Genomic DNA, 26,651 nt, shown 5'->3' with positions numbered 1-26,651 from the left:
GGACTAAATGGTCTCTGCTGTCCTTTCTACTTCTAGAATTTGATGTGTCATGGTCTTGGGGTTCAGTTTCCTCCTCTGTAAAATGGGTCAAGGGGTAAGGAATGGCCCTTCCAGCTCTAGGATCTTGTGTGTGACACTGGGCCCTGTGCCTGTCAGAGCTGGCTCGGGTCTTGTTTTTCAGGGGGAGAAATAGGAACCACATGGCTTGGAGACCGAGGTGCTCGCTTCTCCTCCTTCCTCCCCACCCTGCTACTAACAACTTGTGGGGCTGACTGTGGGTTCCGAGATTGGAAAGAAAACTAGTGATCTACAGGGCTGCATCCGGGCTCTGGGAAGCTTGGGACTGGATGGTCTCGGGGCCAGATGTGCCAAGATGCCCAGAGGAAGCAGAGGCTCCATCCAGGAGCCGGTGGCCCGGTTCAGGAGCCAGGGTCTCGGGCCCAGGGTCGGCACCCAGGAAGGCACCTTTCTCCTGCCCAAGTGGCTTCAACCTGACTTGAGACTGCGCTTCCCAATTAATCGGGTGTTAGCTTGCCGCTCCATGATGACTTGGAACGCTCCTTGTAGCGGTTTTGCTATAAAATGAGTTTCCCAAGAGGGCTGAGATGTGGGTGAAAAGGCCGGCGCTAGGGGTGGCTCTTCAGCCAGCCTCGCCTTCACCTCCTGGCCAACTTTTGCTCCCCCTCAAAGCAGATTAGTATTGAAGGTGGGATTAAAAGGCCTCTGCTTGGGCTTCCTTCTTTATTGTGCTCCTGCCCTCCCCCTCCCCTTCTTCCCCTTTTCTCCCACTCACTCAACCTCTTTCATTCAGCATGTGTAACTTGAAGCTAATTTGTACCCCTGGAAAGCTGCCCAGAGCCACAGATACAGAATCTGTGTCATTCTTAGTGAAACACAGCATGGAATTAGCATTAACCTCAAGTCAAAACAAACCGAAATAAGAAGAAAGACAGAAAGACGGAGACAGAAGGAGGGGGGAGGGAGGGAAGGAGGGAGGGGAGAAAGAAGGAAAGAAAGAGATCAAAAGAAAGAAAAAGAGGGAAAGAGAAAGAAGGGATAAAGAGAGACAGAAAGAGAGGGAAAGAAAAGCAAAAGAAAGAAGAAAGGGAAAGAAAGGAAGGGAAAAAGAAAGAAAAAAGGAAGGAAGGAGGGAAGGAAAAAAAATCAGAGAGAAAAAGAGAGAGAGAAAGAAAGAGAGAAAAAGGAAGGAAGGAAGAGAGGGAGGGAGGGAAAAAGGAAAGAAAGCAGAATAAATGGCGAGCTAAGAAACAAAATGCCTGGGTTTGATTTTGTAGCCCTGATACTTAGTAACTATATAAAATGGTAGCCAAGTTCTTTTTCCCATTTTTGAAAAAATGTGGAGGATTACATTTGATGACCTCCCAGATGTTCTCCAGCTCTTCTATTGTACATTGTATTTTACTGGGGCAGCTGGGTGGGACAGTGAATAGAGTACCAGAAAGACCCAAGTTCAAATGTGACCTCTGACACTAACTATATGATCCTGGGCAAGTTACTTTCTTTCTATTTGCCTCAGTTTCCTCATCTGTAAAAATGAACTGGAGAAGGAAATGGCGAAACCACTCCAGAATCTTTTGCCAAGAAAAGCCCAGTTGGGCTCACGATGAATCAGACGAGACTGAAAGAATGACAAAAAAAAGGGGCCTCCCCGCTCTGACCTTCGATGTTCTAAAATCCTATCTTTTCTCTGTCCCAAGGCCTCTCCTACATCTGTGTTCTAAGGTCACTCTCCATGCTGCCCTTGCGTTTTAAGACTCATCTATCACTCTATGGGCTGAGCTTCCCGCCCCCTCCAGCTCAGAAGTTTGGTATCATCAACTCCCCTTGAGCCTTCCTATTCTCTATCCTCAGATCTCTTTGCCCTCCGACATTGTTTAAGTCCTGACACTGTGTTCTTCTGAGACTGTGCCTTCTGTGGCAAAACTCACATTCAGCAATTAATATTGTCCTAATATTTGTATTACAAAAAGGGAGCCCTGAGTTTCCAGGCGAATTTTATATCATTAAAGGAACTTTTTTAATTTCCCAAAGGCGAGTCAGGCCAGTCTCTTTCTTCTACTTCTTTTTTCTCTCTTTCTTTCTCTCTCTCTCTTTTTCTCTCTGATTTTTTTCCTTCCCTCCTTCCTCCCTTCTTTCTGTCCCTTTCTTCATTTTCCCTTTCCTTTCTTTCTCTTTTTTTCCCCTTCTTCTTTCTTTTGCTTTTCTTTCCCTCTCTTTATCCCTTCTTTCTCTTTCCCTCTTTTTCTTTCTTTTGATCTCTTTGATCTATTTAATTGTGGTCTGTGTGTCCCAGACGAGCAACTCAAGGATGTGTGTTCCTTATCTCCCTGGCTTTCCTGGGTGTGTGGTTGGGTCACAGCCAAGAGGATCTTCTGGATCCCGTGCAGATTTTTAAACTCGGTATGAGGAGTACAATTCCAACCACCAACAGGCCTCTCTTCCTTGGACTCCATGCTGGATCTCCTCTGGGACTACAGTGAGCTCTTTTACAGAGTCTATACCTCCATTTCATGCCACATCTTATCTCCACGTTTTGTTTGTTATTTGTTTGTTATTAAGCATCGGGAAATCGTTAAACAAGGCCGTCTCTGTGTTTCCATCTCTTTTTTGTTGTCGGGGAGGCAGTTGGGGTTAAGTGACTTGCCCAGGGTCACACAACCAGGAAGTGTTAAGTGTCTGAGGTCCCATTTGAACTTAGGTACCCCTGACTTCAGGGCATCTGATGCTGTAGCCACTGCATCATCCAGCTGCCCCCCTCCCCCACTGTGTTTCCATCTCTTAAGAAACCGTGGCTAATTTTGATCTGTGCCTGGGAGGCACCTCATTGGAACAATGCCTTTAAGACAAGACTTCCTTTTATTAAATCAATCACTCGAATAGAAATGTAAGCCCCGGGAGAGCTTCTGTTCTTTCCATCTTTCGATCAATTGTGTGACGGCAAGGCTGGGCCCGCTGGAGAATATTGTTTACCACAGCCTGCCCGGTGGTTGAGAAGAGAAAAGTCCCTCTGGCCACCGTTCAGAAGAGATTGGAGGGCCGAGGCCCAGAGATCGCCAAGAGTGAACAACGGACTCGTTCCAAGGGGACTAAGGGAGATTGGGGGTCAGACAGGGACCCTCCTTCATCCCTCTGCTTTCCTGGTCTTCCCTCCTTCCCTCTCCACATCTATTTACCCTTTGGTCAATTCTGCCCTGGTCTTTTATCCTGTTCCCTCCCTCCCTTACATCCAGCCACAGAGAGCCTGCAGGTCAGCCCAGGAGGCTTTCAGGGGAAGATGGAGTGTAGGCGAAGCTCTAGCAGCTGACCCTGATGCAGGCCCTGACCTTGTCTGTGACTTGAGGCCCTTTGGTCACCATCACAAGCTCACAGGAGCTTTGAGATGGGAGAATTCTTAGAAATCTGGAGCCTACCTTCCCCTCTTTCTTTTACAGAGGAGGAAACTGAGGCGACAACATGGTCATTAGGAACTCGCCCAAGCTGAGCTGGCGCATGCAGTCTGGGGCCTGTTTGGCGTGGCCGTGGTGTCAGAATTATGAGTGATCTAGCAGACAACATAAAGACACATGGTATAATGGAATGAGTACTGGAACGGTACTTGGAGATCTGGTTTGGAATCCAAAAACTCACTAGCTGTGTTTTTGTTATCTGTGGACCTCAGTTTCCCTCTCTGCAAAATGAGGGGGCTCAACTAAATGACTTCTGAAGGACATTCTATAGGGCTCTTGAGGCAAAATCCTATGTGTGCCTTTGGATAAGTCCCTTTTCTTGGGTCTCAGTTTCCTCACCTGTAAACTGAGAGGATTGGACTCTGGTGGTCCTGTCAAACTTTAAATTCCCACGGCCTTTTAATACCTGATATTCAAGGTAGGCAATAGTGTATCACCAATGACGTCTTAGAAACAAAAAGTTCCCTGTAAGACAGCATCCAAGAAATGTGGGATTGTGGGAAGGGAGGTGAGGCAGACACGATATAAGAGTGAGGGATGACAGCAACTGCCTCATGAGTGTCTGGGTCCAAAGAGCCAGGGAAAGGTGGATGCTCTTTTAAGGATTTATGGAAGAAAAAAAGAGAAAGAAAGAGAAAGGAAGGAAGGAAAGAAGGAAGGAAGGAAGAAAAAAAGAAAGGAAGGAAGAAAGAAAGAAGGAAGAAAGAAAGAAAGATATGGAGCCAAGTTGCCCAGGGTGGGCAGGAATGGAAGAAGTCTCCCCATCACTGAGATTGCATATGGGAAGAAGGGAAGTAGTATGTCACACTGGGAGAGACTGTGGGATTGACTGAGATTTCCAGTAATCTTTTATTGAGAAACAACACCGTGCCAGGCGTGGGCTCACAGAAGGCGACAGAGTCCATCTCTGCACAGTGTCCGAAACACTCTCCTCTAGGCCCAAAGAAATATGGAGAAACCCTCTATGTATCTAGCACCCGGCTGCCAAACCCAGGAGCAGTGTTTCTTTCCCTTGTCAGCATGGGGAGGCAGGGAGGCCGACGGCTGGGAGCAAAGCTGAGACCTACAGCGGCAACTTTCCAGGCTAAAGCCTATTTTTCCCAGAACATCTCATCCCATCGGCCAGGAACCGAGGGGTTTGTGCCGGGAGGTGGGATGGGAGGCGATGGCAGGGGAAGGGATGCGGCAGGGCTATGGGCAGCATGGTTGGGGAGGACCCCTCCTATCTCAGAGAGGGAGGAAGGGAAGGCGGGACAAGCCAGGCCAGTGGCCGGCCAGACCATCTGCCCCCCAGCCCCATTGTCTTTAGCGGTTGGGTTTTCTGTTATCTTGCATCTCTAATTCCGCCGAGTTGTTCCCACCCAGCAGCCGCGCGTAGTCGCTGTTGGCCTGGGTGATGATCTGATAATCCTGGGTCCCAGAGGGGTCACTGTGATACTCATTCTCAAGGGCCCTGGGCTTAGTCGCCGCCTGGCTTGGGCCTCCAGAGTAGATGGAGACTCTGGGGCCGTCTCCCGTACTCATCCTGTAGCCAACAATACCCAAGGTGGAGAAGGGAACGTGGTGGAAGAAGGTGCTCAGGAAGAGCTAGGGAGGGATGAGAACAGGCCCCAGGGTCCCCCCCCCCCCATTGGGCCTGCCCTGTCCCCTAGGAGGATAGGAACCAGGGTGGAGGTCAGGGAGCCCTGAATCTGGAAGAGAGACTGAGGCAGGGGGTGGATCTGAGACCTCATTGAGAGAGGGAATTCTTGCAGGAGGAAACTTCTGGCCTCTTAGTCACCTAGCTGCATAGCCCTAGTTATGCTCAGCCCTGTCCTCTCCCTCACCTTCCATCTCCAACCAGCTACCCAGTGTCGTCCATCTGATCGCTCTAGGCCTTTCTCGGCCTTTTCTGCCAGCCCACTCGTGTCCTCGTCACCTTTCCTTGTTAGGGTCTCCTAATGGTTTTCTCCACCTCTTGGTCTCTCCCCATCCCCCCGACATCCCCCACAGAGTTGCCAAATTTGCTCTTCCTAAAGCTCAGATCCAATCAGGTCATTCCCCTGTTCTACAAGCATCAGGAGCTCCTTCTTGCTTCTAGAATACAGGCCTTTAAAGTCACTTCAGAATCTGGTTCCAGGTTATGAGTCTAGATTGACACCTTCCCCTTCTTTACCCACTGTCCAGTCTGGGCCAACTGGCCCATCTGTGCTGCCATTTTCCCTCTCTTAATATCTGTGATTGGCAACCTCCGTACTTCTTCCTCTAAGAACTCTTCTCTTTCCAGGTCCATCTTAAGTCTCAGCTCCTACCAGGGGGCATCCCGCAGTTACTGGTGCCCTCCTCCACTGGGGGAATGATTGTCTATTTTGTATAAACTCATCCCCCTTCCTCAGTAGGAGAGAAGTGTCTCGATGGCAGGGCCTACTGATGCAGTAGGACTCTTTGGTCCCCTGATCTTTGTGGAGGGGCCTGGGTCAGAAGACCCTGAATCTGCTGGTTCTGGCTCCCCACTCCTCCCCACCCTTAATTCACATGGCCTTGGGAAACTCCTAAAATAATCCCCACCCTTAATTCATCTGGAAATTATTCCCTAGACCACCACCCTTGGTCCATCCGCTCCCTGGCTCCGGCCTACAGGAAACCAAATAAAATTAATCTCTGTCTCTTAATTCCCTGCTCCTTTCCCAATCAGGATCCTCGCTCACTGAGAACCCCTCGGTGTCAATAAACCCTCTTTGGCCAAACCATAACTCAGAGACTGGGACTGTGAATTCTCGCAAAGCCTGCGACACGGGCCTGGGGACCTCCCACCCAGTTAGGGCACCCTCATCCCTCAACACTATGGCACTTTTGACTTAGTGTCCCAAGTAGCCAGCGGCGTGCCTGACGTATAGTAGCTACTTTAGACATGATGAGTGACCAAATGAAGCTGCCGGAGGTAGACTTTCCTCCTTAGTCCCAGAAGGGGAGCTGTGAGACCTAGTTCCCAGCCTGGTCACTTCTGGGCTGTAGAATCCCTTCTGAACCACTGTGGACGTCTCCACAAAACAAAGGTCTCGGCCCACATTGTCTCGAGTCCCTTCCGGTAGTAAGGCCTGTGACCCTTCGAACGCTACCTAGGCCCATCTGCCCTAACATCCGCCAGCCGGTTCCAAGGAGACTGATGAGGGTGTGGGGAAGGAGGGGCAGTCTTACCTGGCCACTTCGTAGATGTGCCCTGCAAAAGAAGACAAAGGATGAATCAAGATGGGGACTCTGTAGCAGCGGCACCTAGGGCCAGGCCTACTAGCCAGCAAGACTCGAGGGCCAAGTGCCAAGGGTAGTCCTGAGTGGGGAGGGGCTCAGGGGGCCCCTGGGAGGATAAGTAAGCGGGGGACAAATCTGAGCCCTTGTGCTTCCCTGCCCAGCCAGCCCTGCCGTTGGGGAATAGCTAGAAACTCTGAAACTTTACAAAGGGCTTTCCTCGCATCGGAGAATTTGGCAGATGAGGAAAGAGGTTCTGGGAGGGAAAAGAGACACACAGCTGGGAAGTGGCACAATGTCTTGCCTCTAAACTCGGTCCCCTTCCCACTCCATCAGGTTGTCTCAATCTTTTGGGGTCCCCCCTCGTCAAAGTGACCTTGAATAAGTCACTTTCCTCTAAGTCTCATGCGTAAGATAGGGCTAATCGTAGTTCCACTGCCTACCTCACAGAGTGTCAGGCGGATTAATTAAGAAGCTTTGAGAAGGGCAGGGGGACACGAGCTTTTTAGTACTGTCATTGTCACTTTCTTAGAGCAAGCCTCGGTCTGCTCTAGGCTCTGAATGGAAAGCTCTGCCTCATCTGTTCATGCTCAATCCTTCCAGGAGGGCCCCCCCCAGCCCTTCCTCGGTCCTTGGGTGTCCTTGAGGAGGGACCCAGAATGGGTGATTCCCCAAAATCCTAGGAGCCAGACAGTGAAAGCTTCCAGGGCCCCTTGATGGGGGACCAAAGAGTCATAGCCAATGGGGCAAAGGCAACCGGGTAAGCCTAAGCCCTGGGCCAATGGCATCCACTTGCAGGGAGGGCCCAGACGTGGTACTCTTCACTGTTCCTCCCTTCTGCTATTTCTTGAGTCAAGTACACAGGAGACTACGTGACCTTGAGCAAGCCACTTGACCTTCATAAAATGAGGTGATCAGAGCAAGTCGTCTGAGTCTAAAATCCTGAGTTGGAAGGGACCTCAGAGACCATCTCATACCATATCTGAGCAAGAACCCCCTTTAAAACATCCCTCTCAAGTAAGCTTCCACTTGAATATCTCTCGTGATGGAGAACTCACTACTTTCCAAGAAGCCCATTCCCCGGTTGGATACCTCTAACTGTTACAAAGCTTATCCTGGCATGCTTAGCATGGCCCTGGCGCATAGTCAGTGCTCACTAAGTGCTTGTTGACTTAACAATTCCTATCAAGCCTTTCTCTGTCTCATTGCTACCCCAGGGGGCCAAGTAGAACACATTTTCAGTGAGGGAAGGAGTACCCATTAGGTATCGATAAAATGATTTTAATTGTAGGAGACGGAAGTCAAATTGGGGAACAAAGTAAATTTGGAAAGGAGAAAATCTAAGTGGGAGGTGAGGGGGAGTGGGAAAGAGCTGCTTCCCTGCGCCACTGACTGTCACCAACAGGAAGAAGTAAGACGGGTCCCTGTCCTGGGGAGAATCTAGTCTCGTTGGGGACCCAAGGCACACACCGGTCAGTCACGCCAGCAACGCCCAAAGATGGTGAGAGCCGAGCCTTAGCAGGGGCCACGGGGAGGGGCGTAGGAAGAGCGAGAAATAGAACAGGCAGGAAAGGGGCCCGCCGGGGGCGGCTGAGTCCGGCCTTTCTCCAGAGTGTCTGAGTCTGGCCTTTCTCCTACTTTCTCAAAGGGCACGTGCAAGTGAGCCCTGAGCATCATGGGATGGGCCACAGAGTTGGCAATGTTATGCTACTGCAGGTAAAAGAAAATGATATACATATTTAATATGTATGGGGCTGCTTGCTATCTAGGGGAGGAGGTGGGGGGAAGGAGGGGAAAAGTTGGAATAGAAGTGAGTGCAAGGGTCAAAGTTGACAAATTACCCATGCATCTGTTGTGTAAAAAAAAAAAAAGCTATAATAAAAAAAAAGAAAATATTATAAACGAGTGTGGTTAATATACATCTGGCTGTCCCAGCACACGCGGAATTTTAAGCAGAGTACTTGCAAGATCAATATAAGTTGCCCGTTACTCACACGCCCTGCACACATGCACTAATCTTGAAACACAGCAGACCTTGAACTAGCAAAGAACTCAGCCAAAACAGCTGCTCTTTCTTAGGGAAGGGAAACTGCACACAAGGGAGGCTCCCAATCCTCCCCCGGAGCTGCCAACCCAAACATTCAGCGCCTCTTGCTGAAGGTCTTCAAGTCGAAGAATATTGAACCATGGGAAAGAATAAATTTGGGAACCGCTGCACTTTTCTTGGGGGAGTCGCTAGGGATGGTTGACTTGGAGAAAGATCTGATGAAAAAGTCTGCTTTAGGAAAGTCAAATGAGGAAAAGAATGCTAGGGGTGGTGGGGGGGTGAGGAGGGAGGGGTTGGGCTGGATTCGTGTGGAGAGAGGAACTAGAGAGAGAAGGAGAAGAAGAGAGCACTGGGGACCATTTGTGGGCAGACACCAGTCTGGCTCGAGTGCGGGGTGCTGGAAGGGGACTGGGATGAGCAGAGTGGGAGTAGTTTTTTTTCTCTTTAGTGATGGGGACTCTGTGGAAAGAACACTGGCTTTGGGGTTGGAGGATCTCTCTGTCACTTATTCCCTCTATGACTCTGAGCGACCTCCCTTGGTCTCAGTTTCTTCCTCCATAAAAGGAGGAGAGGTTAAGTTGGATTTCCCATCAAGGATGGTGGGAAAACACATGCTTCGGCTCCCACCCCCTCCCCAGGAGGCCTTTCCCCACCACCAAGGTGCTTGTGCCTTTGCCACTCAGGCCACCTTCCAGCCGCTCCCATATAGCTTGGATGTGCCCAATTATTGCCATCACCTCTTCCATTGGAAGCAGGCAGGACCGTAGGTCATCCCTTCACCGCCGCAACTTTCCCATCATGGGCTCAGTAAGAAATTAAGTGGGAACTGGGGGGGAGTTTTGCGGAAATGGAAGTCACAAATGGCTGGTGAAGGCCAGCAAGTGACAGAAAAAAGTTTAGAAGCTCCAAAATACAGAAAAAATGAATAGTATTATATAAAGTCAACATATGTCATCTTTGAATGCCATACTTGTTTTTGGTACAAAGGGAGGGCTAAAACATTTTATGCAGATTTTCCAGATGGTGGGGCTGCTGTGCCTCTGACCTCGTGCCATGTGGAAGGGATAACTGTATTTTTACCTTTCTTTGTATCCTCCGTGCTTAGACAGCGTCTGGTATACAGTAAACACTTAGTAAATGCTTGTTAATCATTGATAGTTTTGGAGCAAAGAGGGCCCGGGTTCAGATTCTACCTTAATTATCTTTCTATCAGACACACTGACCTATGTGTGCCCATAGGTAAGTCATTTCCCCTTTTGACCTCTATTTCTTCATCTATAAAATGAGACTAGATGACCTCCAGGGTCCTTTTTGATCCTAAAACTATGATTCTCTGACTTAGTAAGTGGCGAAGCCAGAACTGAAAGCCGGTACTGTCTCTCCCAGACTCCAGATCTGGGCTCTTTCCACCATACTGATTTCTTCCCTTCCCTGACCTCCTAGAGCACTCTCATCCTCCCACAGAGCACTTGGGAGGTGAGGTCAGTTAAGCTATTCCCAAGGGGGACTCCTAAGTGGACTGTGGGCACCTTGATGCAATGCAGAAAGGCCTCTGGGTAAATCATTCCCTTTTCTGAGGCTCAGGTTCCTCCTGTAGAAAATGAAGAGATCGCACTAGATGGTCCTCAAAGTCCTTCCCAGCTTTGACATTGGGTAGGTTCCGTGAACACGGGAACTGGGGCTTCTGGTTCTCTGGGTGTGGGGCAGGCAGTTGTTGAGGCTGCGAATGGCCCATTCAATAGCTGTGGCCTGGTCAGCCCAAGGCCTGTGTTCACTTCTGGGTCACGTCTGAGGGGCGGCACTGACCAATTGGAGGCGTCCAAAGGAGGACTGTTAAATGCTCCGAGTCCCAGTCGCCGAACAAGAGTGAAGGGAACTGGGGCGTTGAACAGAGAGGAGACAACAGGAACCCTGGCGTGTGTCTCCAGGTACCAAGGGCTGGCCTGTGTGTGTGTGGCAGAGGATTATCCTTGGTTGGCTTGGCCCCATAGGGTAGAACTGGGAGCAATAGTGGGTGTGAGGCTGGATGTAAGGGGAAACTTCCTGCCAGATGGAGCTGTCCCAGGGCAGAAGGTACTGGCTGGGTAGTGAGTTCACTCTCACTAAAGGTCTCCAAGTGACAAAGTGACTTCCCCTTTAGTTCTGAGACTGTGAGGCGGCATAACTGAGGAAAAAGGCCACGCAAAGCCCTGCCCTCCTCACTCACCCTCTTGGGATCTCCTCCGGCACAGGCCAAAGGCTATGGCAAAGACCAGCACGATGCAGACGAGGGTGATCAGGATGATGGCATAGAGGGGGAGGCCCTGGGCTGCTGGAAGAGGACACATTCCCAGAGGGCCTTGGGGCGGGCCGGGGGCAATGGGCATTACCCCCTCCCCTCCCCAAGGCTGAGTCTCCCACTTTCCCCTTCTCCCAGGGGTCCCTTTCCCATACTGGCCACAGGCCCGGGGTGAAGAGAAGAACACAGTTCTAGAGCTTAGTTAGGGTGTGCTGGACACAGCTTCCCTCTAGTCCCTGAAGACAGAGAGAACAGGAGAAGTGGGGGAAGGGAGAGAAGGGAAGGGAAGGGAAGGGAAGGGGGGAGGAGAGAGGAGGGAGAGGAGGGGAAGGGGCAGGAGAGAGGGAGAGGGGAAGGAAAGGAGGGGAGAGGACTGGAGGGGGGGAGAGAGGAGGAAAGAGGAAGGGGGGGTAGGGAGGAGAAGGGAAGGGAGGAGACAGAAGGGAGGGGAGGGGCAAGGAGGAGAAGGGAGGGAGGGGACAAGGGGAAAGGAGGGGTAGGGAGGAGAAGGGAGGGGAGGAGACAGAGGGGAGGGGAGGGAAGGGGGCAGAGGGGAGGGGAGGGGCAAAAAGGAGAAGGGAGGGAAGGGGGCAGAGGGGAGGGGAGGGGCCCAACATCTCCTTAGCTTTAGACAGGTGCTGGGCTGTGAGCAGTGGGCCAGTCACTTATCTGTCACCAAACACGCCCTCCCCAGGGGCCTCCCTTCAGGAACACCGCCTCCGGCCCCTCCCCGCTTCCCCCAGCCCCTCCTACCTGTTCTTTTGTCCACGTTTCCCTGGTCCCTCCACGTAGCTCTTGAAGTCGGCCCTGCGGAGGAGGAGGAACATGGGATGGTCTGTGGGCTTTGCGGGGAAGTGCAGCGCAATGGGCAGAGTCAGGGGAGGCGGATTGGAATCCCGCCCGTGCCACGGAGCCGGTGCGTGGCCTTGGACAAGTCTCTTCCCCTCCAGACCTTTGTAACATGTAAGGGTTGGGCCAGGCAATGAGAACAGAGACCGGCGTTGGGCTGCGTTTCAAGGCCCGGCAGGACCATGAACTCGGGGGAGCTGAGTCTCCGGGGTCTCCTCTTGCTCCGCCGGCCTGTGGTTCTCAAGACTGGACGGCAAAAGTTCCCGGGCTTCGAAGGTGCCCCTGGTAGCCCATGTCTCACCCTGTCTAGTGTGTGTCCCTCCACACACACACCCCCCACCCCCGTTTTCCCTCCCCCCCAAACCGGGAGACCCGGCTGTGGCTCGAGGCCATGGGTGAAGAAAAGGACCTTTCCCAAGGGTCATGAAGCCCACGGGGGTCTGATGACAGACAGCCTCGTTGCCCAATCAGCATTGGGGGCTGTCGGTTGAGGGCTGGGGGCTTGAAAGCCCAAACCCTCTGGTTGAGGACTTTTACGTTTCTTGCTTTTTCCTGTTCCCCATGACTCTCATAGCCACAAACAGAGATCAGCTTGAAGGATTGGGGAGAAGCAGAAAGAAAAAGGTCCCAAGGGACAGCTAGATGGTGCAGTGGCGCAGCAGATAGAGCACCAGCCCTGAAGTCAGAAGGACCTGAGTTCAAATCTGGTCTCAGGCACTTAATACTTCTTAGCTGTGTGACCCTGGGCAAGTCACTTCACCCCAAATGCCTCAGCCAAAAAAAGAAAAGTCCTGAGTGGGGGAACACTAAAACTAATAGGTTTTGAGTGCGTAACTCCGAACCTCCGAGCCAGAAACAGAGGCTGGAAGAGCATAAGCCCACAGCCTAGAGAGGCTGCCATGCTGTACTGGAGGAAAGAATTTCTGGCCCAATGAGACGGGACCTGGGTCCACCCCTCCTCACTCCCCACTGAGCCCCTCTCTTTCCTTGTCCCGGGGGAGGCCCCATACTGCCGCCCGTCAAAGCAGTCGAGCCATCGGGCACCAGGATGACTCATGCCAGCTGAAGAGGGCCTTAAGGCCTTGAATTCAAATCCAGCTGTGTGATCTTGGGCAAGTCCCTTAACCTCTCTGTGCTCCGTTTCTTCATCTGGGCAAGTCCCTTAACCTCTCTGTGCTCCATTTCTTCATCTGTAAAGGGGGGGGCGGAAAAAGCACCCACTACCCAGGGTTGGTGCGAAGAACAAAGAAAGCGCTCATTGTTGAGTGCTGGGACAGCGCTTGGCACACACAGTAAGTGCTCTGACAGACAAAGCCCACAGCCGAGGGGGGCCGAAGGGTAAAGGCCGTAGGGGCGGGGCTAGGACCCAGAGGTGGAACTCTCCCGGTTGCCCAGAGCTGCCCGAGCCGAGCTGGAAGAGGTGTTCTCCCCACCCCCCACTGGGCCCAGGGTGGGGGTGGGTAAACAGGGAGCCTGTCATTCTCCTGTCATTAAGGCCCTCGGCTCTGAATCCCATGAAGCTCTTGGGGAGGGAGAGGGCCCGCCCCCGGACGCTTGCAGATCATTGGCTGAGCATTGAGGATCTCCGGGTAGAAAAAAGGGCTGCTGATCTTACCCGGCCCTTCACTTCTCCCTCCGGCGTGGCTGGTCTCCATGGTTGCCTGTTTCCCAGGAGACGTGTCTGGAGTAGCTGGATGCGTTGCTATGGCAACAGAGAACCGAGATTAAAGCGGTGTTCAGCAGGGAGCCGAGCCCTGGACGCAAGTGTGAGGTTATCATTACCCACCCCCAGCTCGGGCGTCTGAGAGCACGGGCGGGGTGCTTGGGGGCGCTCTGGAAGCAGGGAAGAGGGGCAGAGCCTTACCTGGCCTCGCAGCGCTTGTCTCTGAGAAGCTTCCCGGGGTCCATGTCTGATCTCTAGCCGGGGGCTCAGGGGAGGACGGGCGTAGCACTGGGCAAACAAAGAAACAAGATCAGGGCCAGCCAGATGAGAGACTGCAGGGAGGATTACAGGGGACGCTCACATGGATCACCATTAGGGCAGAAAAGACTCCGGGGTCAGGCTGGACCCCAGCAGGGTCGTGCAGTGGAGATCACATCTCAGGAACAGGAAGCTTGGGTGTGTGTCAAACATGTCCCAAGGAGACCCATTGATTAGACTTTCCCTCTGCCAGCTCATCACTCTGTTCAGCTAACACAGAGAACTTACAGAAAGGACAATTGAGGTAGCCGAGGATCTGGAAAACAGATCTCACCAGTGGAGGGAAGGAATATAGCACCAGGAAGTCAAAGTCTATGGGGCCTGGAGTAAATAGTCTAATTACAGATAAGGAAACTGAGACTCAGAGGAAGGGAAAGAAATGACTTGCCCAAGGTCACATGACTTCTCCCTATAGTCAAAGAACTAAGATTTGACCCCACATCAGTGTTCATTTCTTCTTAGGGGTCTATGTCATCTTGCAGTGAAGGCTACAGGCGTGGGCTGTGGGCTATACAATTGCCAAATTGAGATGAGTTGTACAACCATGATTAGCTTTGTTTTACAAGTGAGGAAACTGAGGCCCAAAGAAGTTCATGTGACCTAACCAGAGTCGCAAGGTCAATAAGTCCCACAGCTGGGACCCAGTCTCAGACCTGAGGACTTTTAAATCTCGGGCTTTTTGCTGTTCCCCATGATTCTCACAGCCACAAACAGAGATCAGCTTGAAGGATTTGGGGAGAAGCGGAAAGAAAAAGGTCCTGAGGGGCACCTAGGTGGGGCAGTGGATAGAGCACCAGCAGGCCCTGAGTTCAAATCTGCCTTCAGACATTAACATGTCCTGGCTGTGTGACCCTAGGCAAGTCACTTAACGCCAATTGCCTCAGCCCAAAAAAAGAAAAAAATTCTCTTAAGTTATGTAGTTCAGGGAGGGTTTTGCAGCCCAGTTTTGCCGGTGTGAATCCCGAGGCCCACTTTCCCATGCCCAGGAAGTGACAAAAGCGAAATCCCCACTCCTCATACCCGGGTACTGCCACCCATGGTGCCCTGGCACCATAGGTCATGACTGGGACCTCGGGAGTCCCCGGGTGCTTCTCCCAATGGTCTGTCTCCTCTTGTCAGAGGTCCTGACCACTTCCCCTTGGTAGCCAGTAAAACTCACCTTCTGGGTAGGGGGTAGTGGCTGTCAACTTCCCAGGCTGCATCTGTGTTGTAGGCCTCTTAGAAGACTCTATAAGGGGAGGGGAGGGTACACAAGTGAGCGTCCCGTTCTTTCTCCCCTCCCCCATGGCCCACCGCTGTGGGCCAAGGGTCTGGCCTAGACTGGGAAGGTCTGTTTGACCAAGACCCAATCTGTCTCTGCCCTCGGCCTCCGTCCCGGCAGGCCCCATAACCTCGGGTTTGCCCTCCTTCCCCCCGACAGCTTGGAGGTTCCCATCCAGCCAATTCTGCTTCCCACCAGCTCTGATCTCTGAAATCAGCAAGGGCCGGCTCAGTCACTGCCTCAGAGTTAGACGGTATTGATTCGAATCCCAGATGGGTCCCTCTTCTCTGGGCCAGAATTTCCACGTCTGTAAAGTGAGTCTAGATGAGGGCGAAAGTCTCATCTGGGTCTCGGACCCTAGGGGGTTTCAGGTTCCAACCAGAACCAGATGGTTCCGGCTGATTCTGGCACGACTAGGAGGTTCTAGGTGCCTGCCTTCAAACCTAGAAATGATCACTGAAGTTTCTTTTGGACTGAAAGTGCTTTCCAGCCAATCTTCAAAATATCCTTGAGAGGCAGGTGGTACCAGTACCCTCATTCCCATGTTATGGAGGGGAAAACTGAGGCCCAGAGAAATAGTAACTTCCCATAAAAGTTGTGTGAGTATCAGAAGCAAGATTCAAAGGTTAGTTCTGATTTTAAAATTAGTCCCAGCATTCACTGTCCCGGATGGAACCATTCCCAGGTAATTTGCTTAAAGGAAGGTCGGTTTGGGTCTTTTTACCTGAGTCTGGGTCCCCAGTGCCCAGCAAACAGTAAATGCTTAAGAAATGCTTGTTGATCGACCGACTGATTGACCATCAGCATCCCCTCCGTGAGTATCATGCTTAATAAGGCTTCTGCGCGGGTATTAGTAGCCACATTTCCTGATGAGTAAGGCCGCTCGGAGGCTTTTAGGAGAACTGACTTGCCAGAATCACATGACAAGTGAACAGAGATTAAAGCCAGAACCCAGATTTTCCCAGGAACCTGAGCAACAAGCAGGTGAAGAAGATGGTAGCTCACCTGTGACCACAAAGTGGACAGGGTCACTCATCTGCTCAGGACCAACACGGGCCTTGGCTACGCAGAAGTATATCCCAGAGTCAGAGACCTGGGCGGGCTTAAAGAGCAGAGTGCCGAGGGAGGTCACCTGAGTCGGAGTACCATCTGGGGTCCCCTTGTACCACTTGTAGGTGATAGGAGGAGAGCCTCGCGCCCGGCACAAAAGACTGATTCTCATGCCATGGGGCACCTTGAAACCATAGCCAGAGCCCGTGGTCACCAGGGGCTTCGAGACAGGGACTATGGCAGGGAGAGAGACAAAGGTTAGGAATGAGGAAGGACACGGGGACCGAGGGTGGGTCTCGGGGGGTGTGTGTGGAAGGTGACACAAGGAGGGCTGGCACAGGGGGAAAGCAGCTGGGGGCACAGGCCTGGGAACCTGAAGGGACCAAAAAACAAAGAAAAGGAGACATTGTCCTCCCACAGTACAAACAGGGATATGCTGGGAAGCCATGGAAGAAGGGAGAAAGGGGAAAGGGAAACAAAAAGAGAAAATTGGCATCCACAGACCCAGAGAACCGAGCAGAGAAAAGGGAAGGAACTTAGAGTAGAGACAGTCAGAGATATCACGAATCTCAAAACACAGAATATCAAATGCGGGAAGGAACGAGAAGCGTATGAATGTCAAGGCTGGGAGGAAGCTTAGAATGAAGAACGTAAGGACACCGGAGGGTTGGAAACCCAGAAAGTCAGAACTGGGAGCAAACCTGGAAGAGAGAGACAGTTGAGTTGGAAGGATTTTAGAACACAGAATATCACAGTGGGGAGGACTGTTAGAACAGGGACACTTAGAAATGACAGGGACCGTAGAATGCAGAATGTCAGAGCTAGGAAAGAATCTAGAACAGGGAAAGTATTGAAGGAGAGGGGCCTTAGAACAATGTCACAGCAGGGAGGCCCAAAAAGCAGGGCCTGTTCCAGCACAAAAGTGCCTTAGAAAGCAGAAGGTCAGAATTGGGAAGGCCTTTTAAAAAGGGACATAGTGAGAGGGGGCTTAGAACATAAAATATTAGGGCTTAAAAACCTCCTGGAACGAGACAGGTAGAATGAGAGGAGCCTTAAAACAGGAAATGTCACAGCAGGGAGGGCCATTGACCAGGGACTGTGAGAGCACCCAGATGCCTTAGGAAACAGAATTTCAAAGTTGGGATGCTTTTAGAAAAGAGACAGAGTGAGAGGAGGCTTAGAACACAAAATGTCAGAGCTAGAAAATAGCCTAGAACATGGGTGGCAAGAATGAGAAGGTCTTTAAAACACTGTGTCACTACAGGGGATCTCATAAACTAGGAACATTGAGAGCTCAAAAAGTCTTAGAAAGCAGAATGTTAGAAAAGAGACAGTGGTCTATGTACAAAAAAAATCCTGAGTATTTCTTATTAAAAATCTATCATTTGCAAAATAAATAAATAAAATAAAAAAAAAGAAAAGAGACAGTGAGAAGGGGCTGAGAATACAAAGTGGTAAAGATTGGAAAACACCTAGAACAGGGATAGTTAGAAGGGGAGATAGCTTACAACAGGGAATGTCACAGCAGGGGCTCTTAAATTAAAGACAATGAAGGTTTCAACGAGTCTGGGAAAGCCAAGTGCCAAAGTTGGGATGGCCTTTAGAAAAGAGAGAGTGACAGAAGGCTTAGAACACTAAAGGTTAGAGTTTGAAAAGCACCTAGACTTGGGATACTTGGATGAGAGGGAGCCTAAAACAGGTTGTTGCACAGCAGGGAGCCACATATACCAGGGACTGTTAGAACCCTCAGCAGAATGACAACGTTGGAATGGCCTTTAGTAAAGAAAAATAGAGAAAGGGTCTTAGAACACAAAATGTCAGAGATTGAAAAGGACCTAGAACATGGGTAACAAGAATGAGAGGGTCTTTAAAACACTGTGTCACTACAGGGGGTCTCAAAACCCAAGAACAATGAGAGTTCAAAGGAGCTTTAGAATGTCAGACTTGGGATAAGCTTTAGAAAAGAGACAGAATGAGGGGGCTGAAAAGACAAAGTGTTAGAGATTGGAAAGATCTTAGAACATGGATAGTTAAAGGGAGAGGGACCTTACAACATGGAATGTCATAACAGGAGGTCATCTAAACTAAAGACAATTAAGGCTCCTAAGAGTCTGGGAAAGCCAAGTCTCAAAGTTGGAATGGCCTTTAAAAAAGAGAGACTGACAGGGGGCTTAGAACACTAAATGTAAGAGTTTGGAAAACACCTAGACATGGGATATTTGAATTAGAATGAACCTAAAACAGGTTGTTGCACAGTGGGGAGCCATATTTCACAAGGACTGTTAGAACCCTCAGCAGTTTTACAAAGCAGAATGACAACACTGGAATGGTCTTTAGTAAAGAGAAATAGAGAAAAGGTCTTAGAACACAAAATGTCAGAGCGAGAAAAGCACCTGGAACCTGGGTAACAAGAGTGAGAGGGTCTTTAAAACACTATGTCACTACAGGGGATCTCATAAGCTAGGAACATTGAGAGTTCAAAGCAGCCTTAGAAATCAGAATATCAGTCTTGTGATGGCTCTAAAAGAGAGACAGTGTGACAAGAATATAAGAACACAAAATCTCAGAGCTAGAAAGGCACCTAGAAAAAGGGTAGCAAGAAATAGACGGTCTTGAAAACACTGTGTCACTACAGGGGGTCTCATAAGGTAAGAACATTGATAGTTCTAAGGAGCCTCAGAAAGCAAAAAGTCAGTCTTGTCAAAGTATCTAAAAAAGACACAGTGTGAGTGGGGCCTTAGAACACAATATATTAGGGCTTAAAAATCACCTAGAACAGGAAGAGGTAGAATGAGAAGAGCCTTAAAACAAGGAGAGTGACAGCAGGGACCCCCATCGATTAGTGATAGAGCAAACAGGTGCCTTAGGAAGCAAAATGTCAGAATTGAGATGTCTTGTACAAAAGTGAGTGTGAAACAGCTTAGAACACAAATTGTTAGACCTGGGAAAGCACCTAGAACAGGGATAATTAGAATGAGAGGAGCCTTAAAACAGGGAATGGCATAGCAGGGAGGCTCATTGACCAGGGACTGTGAGAGCACAAAGATGCCTTAGGAAACAGAATTTCAAAGTTGGGATGCTTTTAGAAAAGAGACTGAGTGAGAGGGGGCTTAGAGCACAGAATGTCAGAGCTAGAAAAAGATCTAGAACAGTGGTAGGAAGAATGAGAGGGTCTTTAAGACACTGTGTCACTACAGGGGGTCTCATAAGCTAGGAACAATGAGAGGTTAAAGGAGCTTTAGAAAGCAGAATGGAAGTCTGGGAATGGGCATTAGAAAAGAGACAGTAAGAAGGGGCTTAGAACACAAACTGCTAAAGATTGGAAAACACCTAGAACAGGGATAGGAAGAAGGAGAGAGGTCTTAAAACAGGGAATGTCACAGCAGGGAGGCCCATTGACCAGGGACAGTTGGAGTCACAGGTGCCCTAGAAAGCAGATTGTCACAGTTGGGATGGCCTTTAGAGAAGAGACTAGTGAGAGGGGGCTTGTAACAGGTCTAGTTTGAATCAGAGGGGAGTGTCACAGCAGGGAGTCTTACTGACAAGGGACTGTTAGATCATACTGGTGCCCAAAAGGCAGGTTGTCAGTGTGGGGACGGCTTTAGAAAAAAGACAGGGTGAGGGGGGGCTGAGAAGACAAAGTGTCAGAGATTGGAAAGCCCCTAGAACAGGGATAGTTAGAGCAAGGGGGACATTACAACAGGGAATGTCACACCAGGGGGTCTCCTAAACTAAAGACAATTAAGGCTCCAAGGAGAGTGGGAAAGCCAAGTCTCAAAGATAGGAAGCCTTTAAAAAAGAGAGAATGACAGGGAGCTTAGAACACAATGTTAGAGTTGGAAAAGCACCTAGACATGGGATACTTGAATTAGAGGGAGCCTAAAACAGGTTGTTGCACAGCAGGGAGCCACATTTCCCAAGGGCTGATTTTTAGAAAGCAGAATGACAACATTGGAATGGCCTTTAGTAAAGAGAAATAGAGAAAGTGTCTTAGAACACAGAATGTCCCAGCGAGAAAAGGACCCGGATCATGGGTAAGCAAGAATGAGAGGGGCTTTAAAACACTCTGTCACTACAGGGCTTCTCGTAAGCTAAGAACATTGAGAGCTCAAAGGAGCTTTAGAAAGCAGAATGTCAGACTGGTGAAGGCTTGTAAAAAAGAGTGTGAGAGGGGGCTTAGAACACAATATTTTAGGACTTAAAAAGCATCTAGAACAGGGATAATTAGTAGGAGAGGGACTTTAAAAAAGGTATTGTCACAGCAGGGAGTCTCCTAAATTAGGAACAATCAAGGCTCCAAAGAGTCTCAGAAAGCAAAGTGTCAACATTGTCATGGCCTTTTGAAAAGAAATAGTGACATGGGGCTTAGAACACTAAATGTTAGCGTTTGGAAAGCACCTAGAACCGGAGTAGTTTGAAGGAGAGGAACCTGAAAATGTTGTTGCACAGCAGGGAGCCACATATACCAGGGACTGTTAGAAACCTCAGCATTTTTAGAAAGCAGAAAGACAACATGGGACTTGCCTTCAGAAAAGAGAAATAGCAAAATGGTCTTAGAACACAGAGGGAGAAAAAAACCTAAAACAAGGGTAGCAAGAATGAGAAGGTCTTTAAAACACTAAGTGTAACTACAGGTGGTCTCATAAGCTAAGAACAATCAGAGGTCAAAGGAGCATTAGAAAGCTCAATGTCAGACTTGGGATGGGCTTTAGAAAAGACACTGTGATAGGGAGCTTGAAACACAACATATTAGGGCTTAAAAAGTACCTAGAACAGGGAAAGGTAGAAGGACAAGGACCTTAAAACAGGGAATTTCACAGCAGGGGGTCCCCTAAACTAGACACAATCAAGTCTGCAAAGAGTTTCAGAAAGCCAAGTCTCAATGTTGGGATGGCCTTATGAAAAGAGAGAGTGACAGAGGGCTTACAACATTATATGTTAAGAGGTTTGGCATTTGTTAATGCTGTAAAGTTACCCATGCATATAACCTGTAAATAAAAGGCTATTAAATAAATTTTAAAAAACCATTATATGTTAGAGTGTGGAAAACTCCTAGGCAAAGGATACGTTGAATGAAAGGGATTTCAAAACAGTATGATGCACAGCAGGGAGCCACATTTAGCAAGGGCTGTTAGAACCCTCAGCAGTTTTAGAAAGCAGAATGACAACATTGGAATGACCATTAGAAAACGAAAAAGAGTAATTATCTAAGAACAAAAAATATCAGAGCTAGAAACGGACCTAGAACATGGGTAGCAAGAACGAGAGGGGCTTTAAAACACTATGTCACTTCAGGGGGTCTCTTAAGCTAGGAACATTGAGAGCTCAAAGGAGCCTTAAAAAGCAGAATGTCAGTCTTGTAATGACTTTCAAAAAAGAACAATTGTGACAGGGGTCTTAGGACACAAAATCTCAGAGCTGGAAAAGGACCTAGAACAGGGGTAGCAAGAATGAGAGGGTCTTTAAAACAATGTGTTTTGCATTTACATTTACAGGGTATCTCATATGGTAAGAACATAGAGAGCCCAAAGAGTCTTAGAAAGAGAATGTCAGGTTTGGGATGGGGTTTAGAAAAGAGACAGAGTGAGAGGGGCCTTAGAACACAAACTCTCAGAGCTAGAGAAGGATCTAGAACAAAAGTAGCAAGAATGACAGGGTCTTTTAAAACACTGTGTCACTACAGGGGGTCCCACAAGGTAAGAACATCTAGAGCTCAGAGGAGCCTTAGAAAGCAAAAGGTCAGTCTTGTCAAAGCATCTAAAAAAGAGACAGTATGACTGGGGCCTTAGAACACAATATATTAGGGCTTAAAAATCACCTAGAACAGGAAGAGGTAGAATGAGAAGAGCCTTAAAACAGGGAGAGTGACAGCAGGGACCCCCATCGATTAGTGATAAAGCAAACAGATGCCTTAGAAAGGAAAATGTCAGAACTGAAATGTCTTGTACAAAAGAGAGTGTGAAAGAGCTTGGAACACAAAATGTTAGACCTGGGAAAGCACCTAGAACAGGCATAGGTAGAATGAGAGGGGATTCATAACACTGTCACAGCAGAGAAGCCCATTGAGAAGTGAGTATTAGAGTCAAAGAAGCCCTAGAAAGTAGATTGTAAAGTTGGGATGGCCTTTTGAAAAGCAACAGAGGAGAGGGGGCTAAGAACACAAAATGGTAGGCCTGGGAAAGCACCTAGAACAGGAATAGAAAGAAAGAGAGCACAGCTGGGAGGCCCACTGATTAGGAATAGGTAGAGCAAACAGGTAGAGCATTAGGGAGCAGAAAATCAAAGTTGGAAGGCATTTACAAAAAGACAGAGTGAGAGGGGCCCTAGAACACAATATATTAGAGCTTGGAAAGCACCTACAACAAGGATATTTAGAAGGAGAAGGGCCTAAAAACAGGGAGTTGCACAGAAGGGAGGCCCATTGAACAGTGACTGTTAGAACACAGGTGTTTTAGAAAGCAGAATGACAACACTGGGATGAATCTTAGAAGACAGAAATAGTGAGAGGGGCTCAGAACACAAAATGTCAGAGATAGAAAAAGACCTAGAACATGGTGAGTGAGAATGAGAGGGGCTTTAAAACACTTTGTCACTACAGGGGGTCTCATCTACAGGGGACACTCAGAGCAGAAGGGAGTCTCAGAAAGCAAAAGATCAAAGTTGGGATGGCCTTCAGAAAAGAGACAGAGTGAGAGGGGGCTTAGAACACAAAATGTCACAGCTAGAAAAAGACCCAGAACAGTGGTAGGAAGAATGAGAGGGTCTTTAAAACACTGTGTCACTATAGGGGGTCTCATAAACTAGGAACATTGAGAGCTCAAAGGAGCCTTAGAAGGCAGAATGTCAGTATGGGAATAAGCATTAGAAAAGAGACAGTGAGAGGGGGCTTAGAAGACAAAGCGGTAAATATTGGAAAACACCTAGAACAGGGATAGTTTGAAGGAGAGGGACCTTACGACAAGGAATGTGACAGCAGGGGGTCTCCTAAAGTAGGCACAAGTAAGGTTCCAACGAATCTGGGAAAGCCAAGTGCCAAAGTTAGGATGGCCTTTAAAAAAGAGAGAATGACAGGGGGCTTAGAACTCTAAATATTAGAGTTTGAAAAGCACCTAGATATGGGATATTTGAATTAGAGGAACCCTAAAACAGGTTATTGTACTTCAGGAAGCCACATTTACCAAGGACTGTTAGAACCCTCAGCAGTTTTAGAAAGCAGAAAGACAACATGGGACTTGCCTTCAGAAAAGAGAAATAATGAAAGGGTCTTAGAACACAAAATGCCAGAGCTAGAAAAGGACCTAGAACATAGGTAGCAAGAATGAGAAAGTCTTTAAAACACTGTGTCCCTACAGAGGGTCTCATCAACTAAGAAAATTGAGAACTGCAAGGAACCTTACAAATCAGAATGTCAGTCTTGTGATGGATTTTTAAAAAGAGACAGAGTGAGAGGGGGCTTAGAACACAAAATCTCAGAGCTAGAAAAGGACCTAGAACAGTGGTAGGAAGAATGAGAGGGTCTTGAAAGCACTGTGTCACTACAGGGGGTCTCACAATGTAAGAAGAATGAGAGCTCAAAGGAGTCTTAGAAAGCAGAATGTCTGTCTTGTGAAGGCTTGTAAAAAAGACACAATGTGACTGGGGCCTTAGAACACAATATATTAGGGCTTAAAACTCACCTAGAACGGGGATAGGTAGAATGAGAGGAGCTTTAAAACAGGGAGTGGCACAGCAGGGGGTCTCCTACCTTAGGGACAATCAAGGCTCCAAAGGGTCTGAGAAAGAAAAGGGTCAACATTGGAAAGGCCTTTACAACAGAGAAATTGAGACAGGGTCTAAGAACACAAGATATCGGAGGTAGAAAAGGACCTAGAACAGGGGTAGCAAAAATGAGAGGGTCTTTAAAACACTATGTCACTTGTAGTGACATAGGGGTCTCATAAGCTAAGAATAGTGAGATCTCAAAAGAGCTTTAGAAAGCAGAATATAAGACTTGGGATGAGCATTAGAAAAGAGACACAGTGAGAGGGGGCTTAGAACACAACATGTTATGACTTAAAAAGCATCTAGAATAGGGATAGTTATAAGGAGAGGGACCTTAAAACAGGGAATGTCACAGCAAGGGGTCTCCTAAATTAGGAATAATCAAGATTCCAAAGAGTCTCAGAAAGCCAAGTGTCAACATTGTCATGGCCTTTTGAAAAGAAATAGTGACAGGGGCTTAGAACACTAAATGTAAGAGTTTGGAAAGCACCTAGAACCGGGATAGTTTGAATGAGAGGAACCTCAAAATAGGTTGCTGCACAGCAGAGACCCACATATACCAGGGACTGTTAGAACCTTCTGCAGTTTTAGAAAGCAGAATGACAACATTGGACTTGCCTTCAGAAAAGAGAAATAGTGAAAGGGTCTTAGAACACAAAATGTCAGAACGAGAAAAGGACCTAGAACAGGGGTAGTAAGAATGAGAGGATTGTTCAAATACTGTGTCACTACAAGTGGTCGCAAAACCTAAGAACAATAAGAGCTCAAAGGAGCCTTAGAAAGCAAAATGTCAGACTTGGGATGGACTTTAGAAAAGAGATAGTGTGAGAGGGGGCTGAGAAGACAAAGTGTTAGAGATTGGAAAGCACCTAGAACAGGGATAGTTAGAGAGAGAGGGACCTTAAAACAGGGAATGTCACAGCAGGGGGTCATCTAAACTATAGACAAAGAGGCTGGGAAAGCCAAGTGTCAAAGTTGGGATAGCCTTTAGAAAAGAGGGAGTGACAGGACCCTTAGGACACTAAATGTTGGAGTTTGGAAAGAACATAGACATGGGATACTTGAATTAGAGGGACCTTAAAACAGGTTGCTGCACAGCAGGGGGTCTCCCAAACTAGGGACAATCAAGGCTCCAAAGAGACTGGGAAACTCAAGTATCCAAGTTGGGATAGCGTTTATAACAGAGACGGACAGGGGGCATAGAACCCTAAATGTTAGACTTTGGAAAGCACATAGACATGGGATATTTGAATTAGAGAGAGCCTAAAACAGGTTGTTGCACAGCAGGGAGCCATGTTTACCAAGGACTATTTGAAGCCTCAGCAGTTTTACAAAGCAGAATGACAACATTGGAATGGCCTTTAGTAAAGAGAAATAAAGAAAGGGTCTTAGAACACAAAATGTCAGAGCTAGAAAAGGACCTAGAACATGGGTAACAAGAGTGAGAGGGTCTTTAAAACACTATGCCACCCCAGGGGTCTAATAAGCTAAGAGGATTGAAAGCTGAAAGAAGCCTTAGAAAGCAGAATGTCAGACTTGGGATGGGCTTTAGAAAAGTGACAGAGTGAGAGAGGGCAGAGAACACAAAGTGTTAGGGACTGGAAAGCCCGTAGAACAGGGATAGTTAGAAGGAGAAGGACCTTAAAACAGGGAATGTCACAGCAGGGGGTCTCCTAAACTAGGGACAAGCAAGGCTCCAAAGAGTTTCAGAAAAACAAGTGTCAAAGTTGGGATGGCCTTTAGAACAGAGAGAGTAACAGGGGTTTAGAACACAAAATGTCAGAGCTAGAAACAGACCTAGAACATGGGTAACAAGAGTGAGAGGGTCTTTAAAACACTGTGTCACTACAGGGGGGTCTCATAAACTAAGACCATTGAGAGCTGAAAGGAGCCTTAGAAATCAGAATGTCAGTCTTGTGATGGCTTTTAAAAAAGAGGCAGAGTTAGAGGGGGCTTAAAACACAAAAATTTAGAACTAGTAACGAACCTAGAACAAGGGTAGCCCCAATGAGAGGGTCTTGAAAATATTGTCACTACAGGGGGTCTCATAAGGTAAGAACATTGAGAGATCAAAGGAGCCTTAGAAAACAGAATGTGAGATTTGGAATTGCCCTTAGAAAAGAGACAGAGTGAGAGGGGGCTTACAACATGAGATATTAGTGCTTAAAAAGCACCTAGAACAGGGATAGGTACAATGAGAGGAGCTTTAAAACAGGGAGTGTCACTACAGGTGGTCTGACAAGCTAAGAACATTGAGAACTCAAAGGAGCCTTAGAAAGCAGAACCTCAGACTTGTGATGGCTTGTGAAAATGAGACAGTGTGAATGGGGGCTTAGAACACAATATATTAGGGATTTAAAAGATCCTAGAGCAAGGATAGGTACAATAAGGGAAGCCTGAACAATGGGGTGTCAGAGCAGGGTCTTTCTTAAATCAGGGACAAACAAGGCTTGGCTCCAAAGAATCTCAGAAAGCAAAGTGTCCAAGTTGGGATGGCCTTTAGAAAAGAGAAATAGAGAAAGGGTCTAAAAACACAAAATTTCATAGCTAGAAAAGTACCTAGAATGTGGGTCCAGGGTGTTTCATCAAAGAAGAACATTGAGAGATGAAAAGGGGCTTAGAAATCTGAATGTCAATCTTGTGATGGGTCTAAAAAAGAGACAGAGTGAGAGGGGGCTTAGAACACAAAACCTCAGAGGTAAAAAGGACGTAGAAAAGTAGTAGCAAGAATG

The 26,651-nt window shown here is 48.3% G+C and overlaps 1 protein-coding gene across 4 annotated transcripts in view; it reads right to left on the bottom strand.

The window, feature by feature from the left end:
• Positions 1-4,292: 4,292 nt before the first annotated feature.
• VSIG4 (V-set and immunoglobulin domain containing 4) overlaps positions 4,293-26,651 on the bottom strand; it is a 58,340-nt gene continuing 35,981 nt past the window's right edge. The window contains exons 3-10 of one of the 4 annotated variants that reach the window (XM_031945169.1): positions 16,114-16,392; positions 15,007-15,075; positions 13,731-13,817; positions 13,482-13,568; positions 11,771-11,824; positions 10,946-11,047; positions 6,645-6,666; positions 4,293-4,992 (exon numbers count right to left, since the gene is read on the bottom strand). In XM_031945169.1, coding sequence (XP_031801029.1) covers positions 4,773-4,992; positions 6,645-6,666; positions 10,946-11,047; positions 11,771-11,824; positions 13,482-13,568; positions 13,731-13,817; positions 15,007-15,075; positions 16,114-16,392 — 920 coding nt within the window. In that variant the 3' untranslated portion in view covers positions 4,293-4,772. Of the gene's footprint in view, positions 4,993-6,644; positions 6,667-10,945; positions 11,051-11,770; positions 11,825-13,481; positions 13,569-13,730; positions 13,818-15,006; positions 15,076-16,113; positions 16,393-26,651 lie in introns of all 4 variants that reach the window. The other 3 variants (XM_031945168.1, XM_031945170.1, XM_031945171.1) reach the window with 3 other exon arrangements.

Source organism: Sarcophilus harrisii, chromosome X, assembly GCF_902635505.1.
Source record: "Sarcophilus harrisii chromosome X, mSarHar1.11, whole genome shotgun sequence".
NCBI classification, from domain to species: domain Eukaryota; kingdom Metazoa; phylum Chordata; class Mammalia; order Dasyuromorphia; family Dasyuridae; genus Sarcophilus; species Sarcophilus harrisii.
Note: the sequence above shows the minus strand (reverse complement) of the source record. Positions and strands in the feature narration are given on the sequence as shown.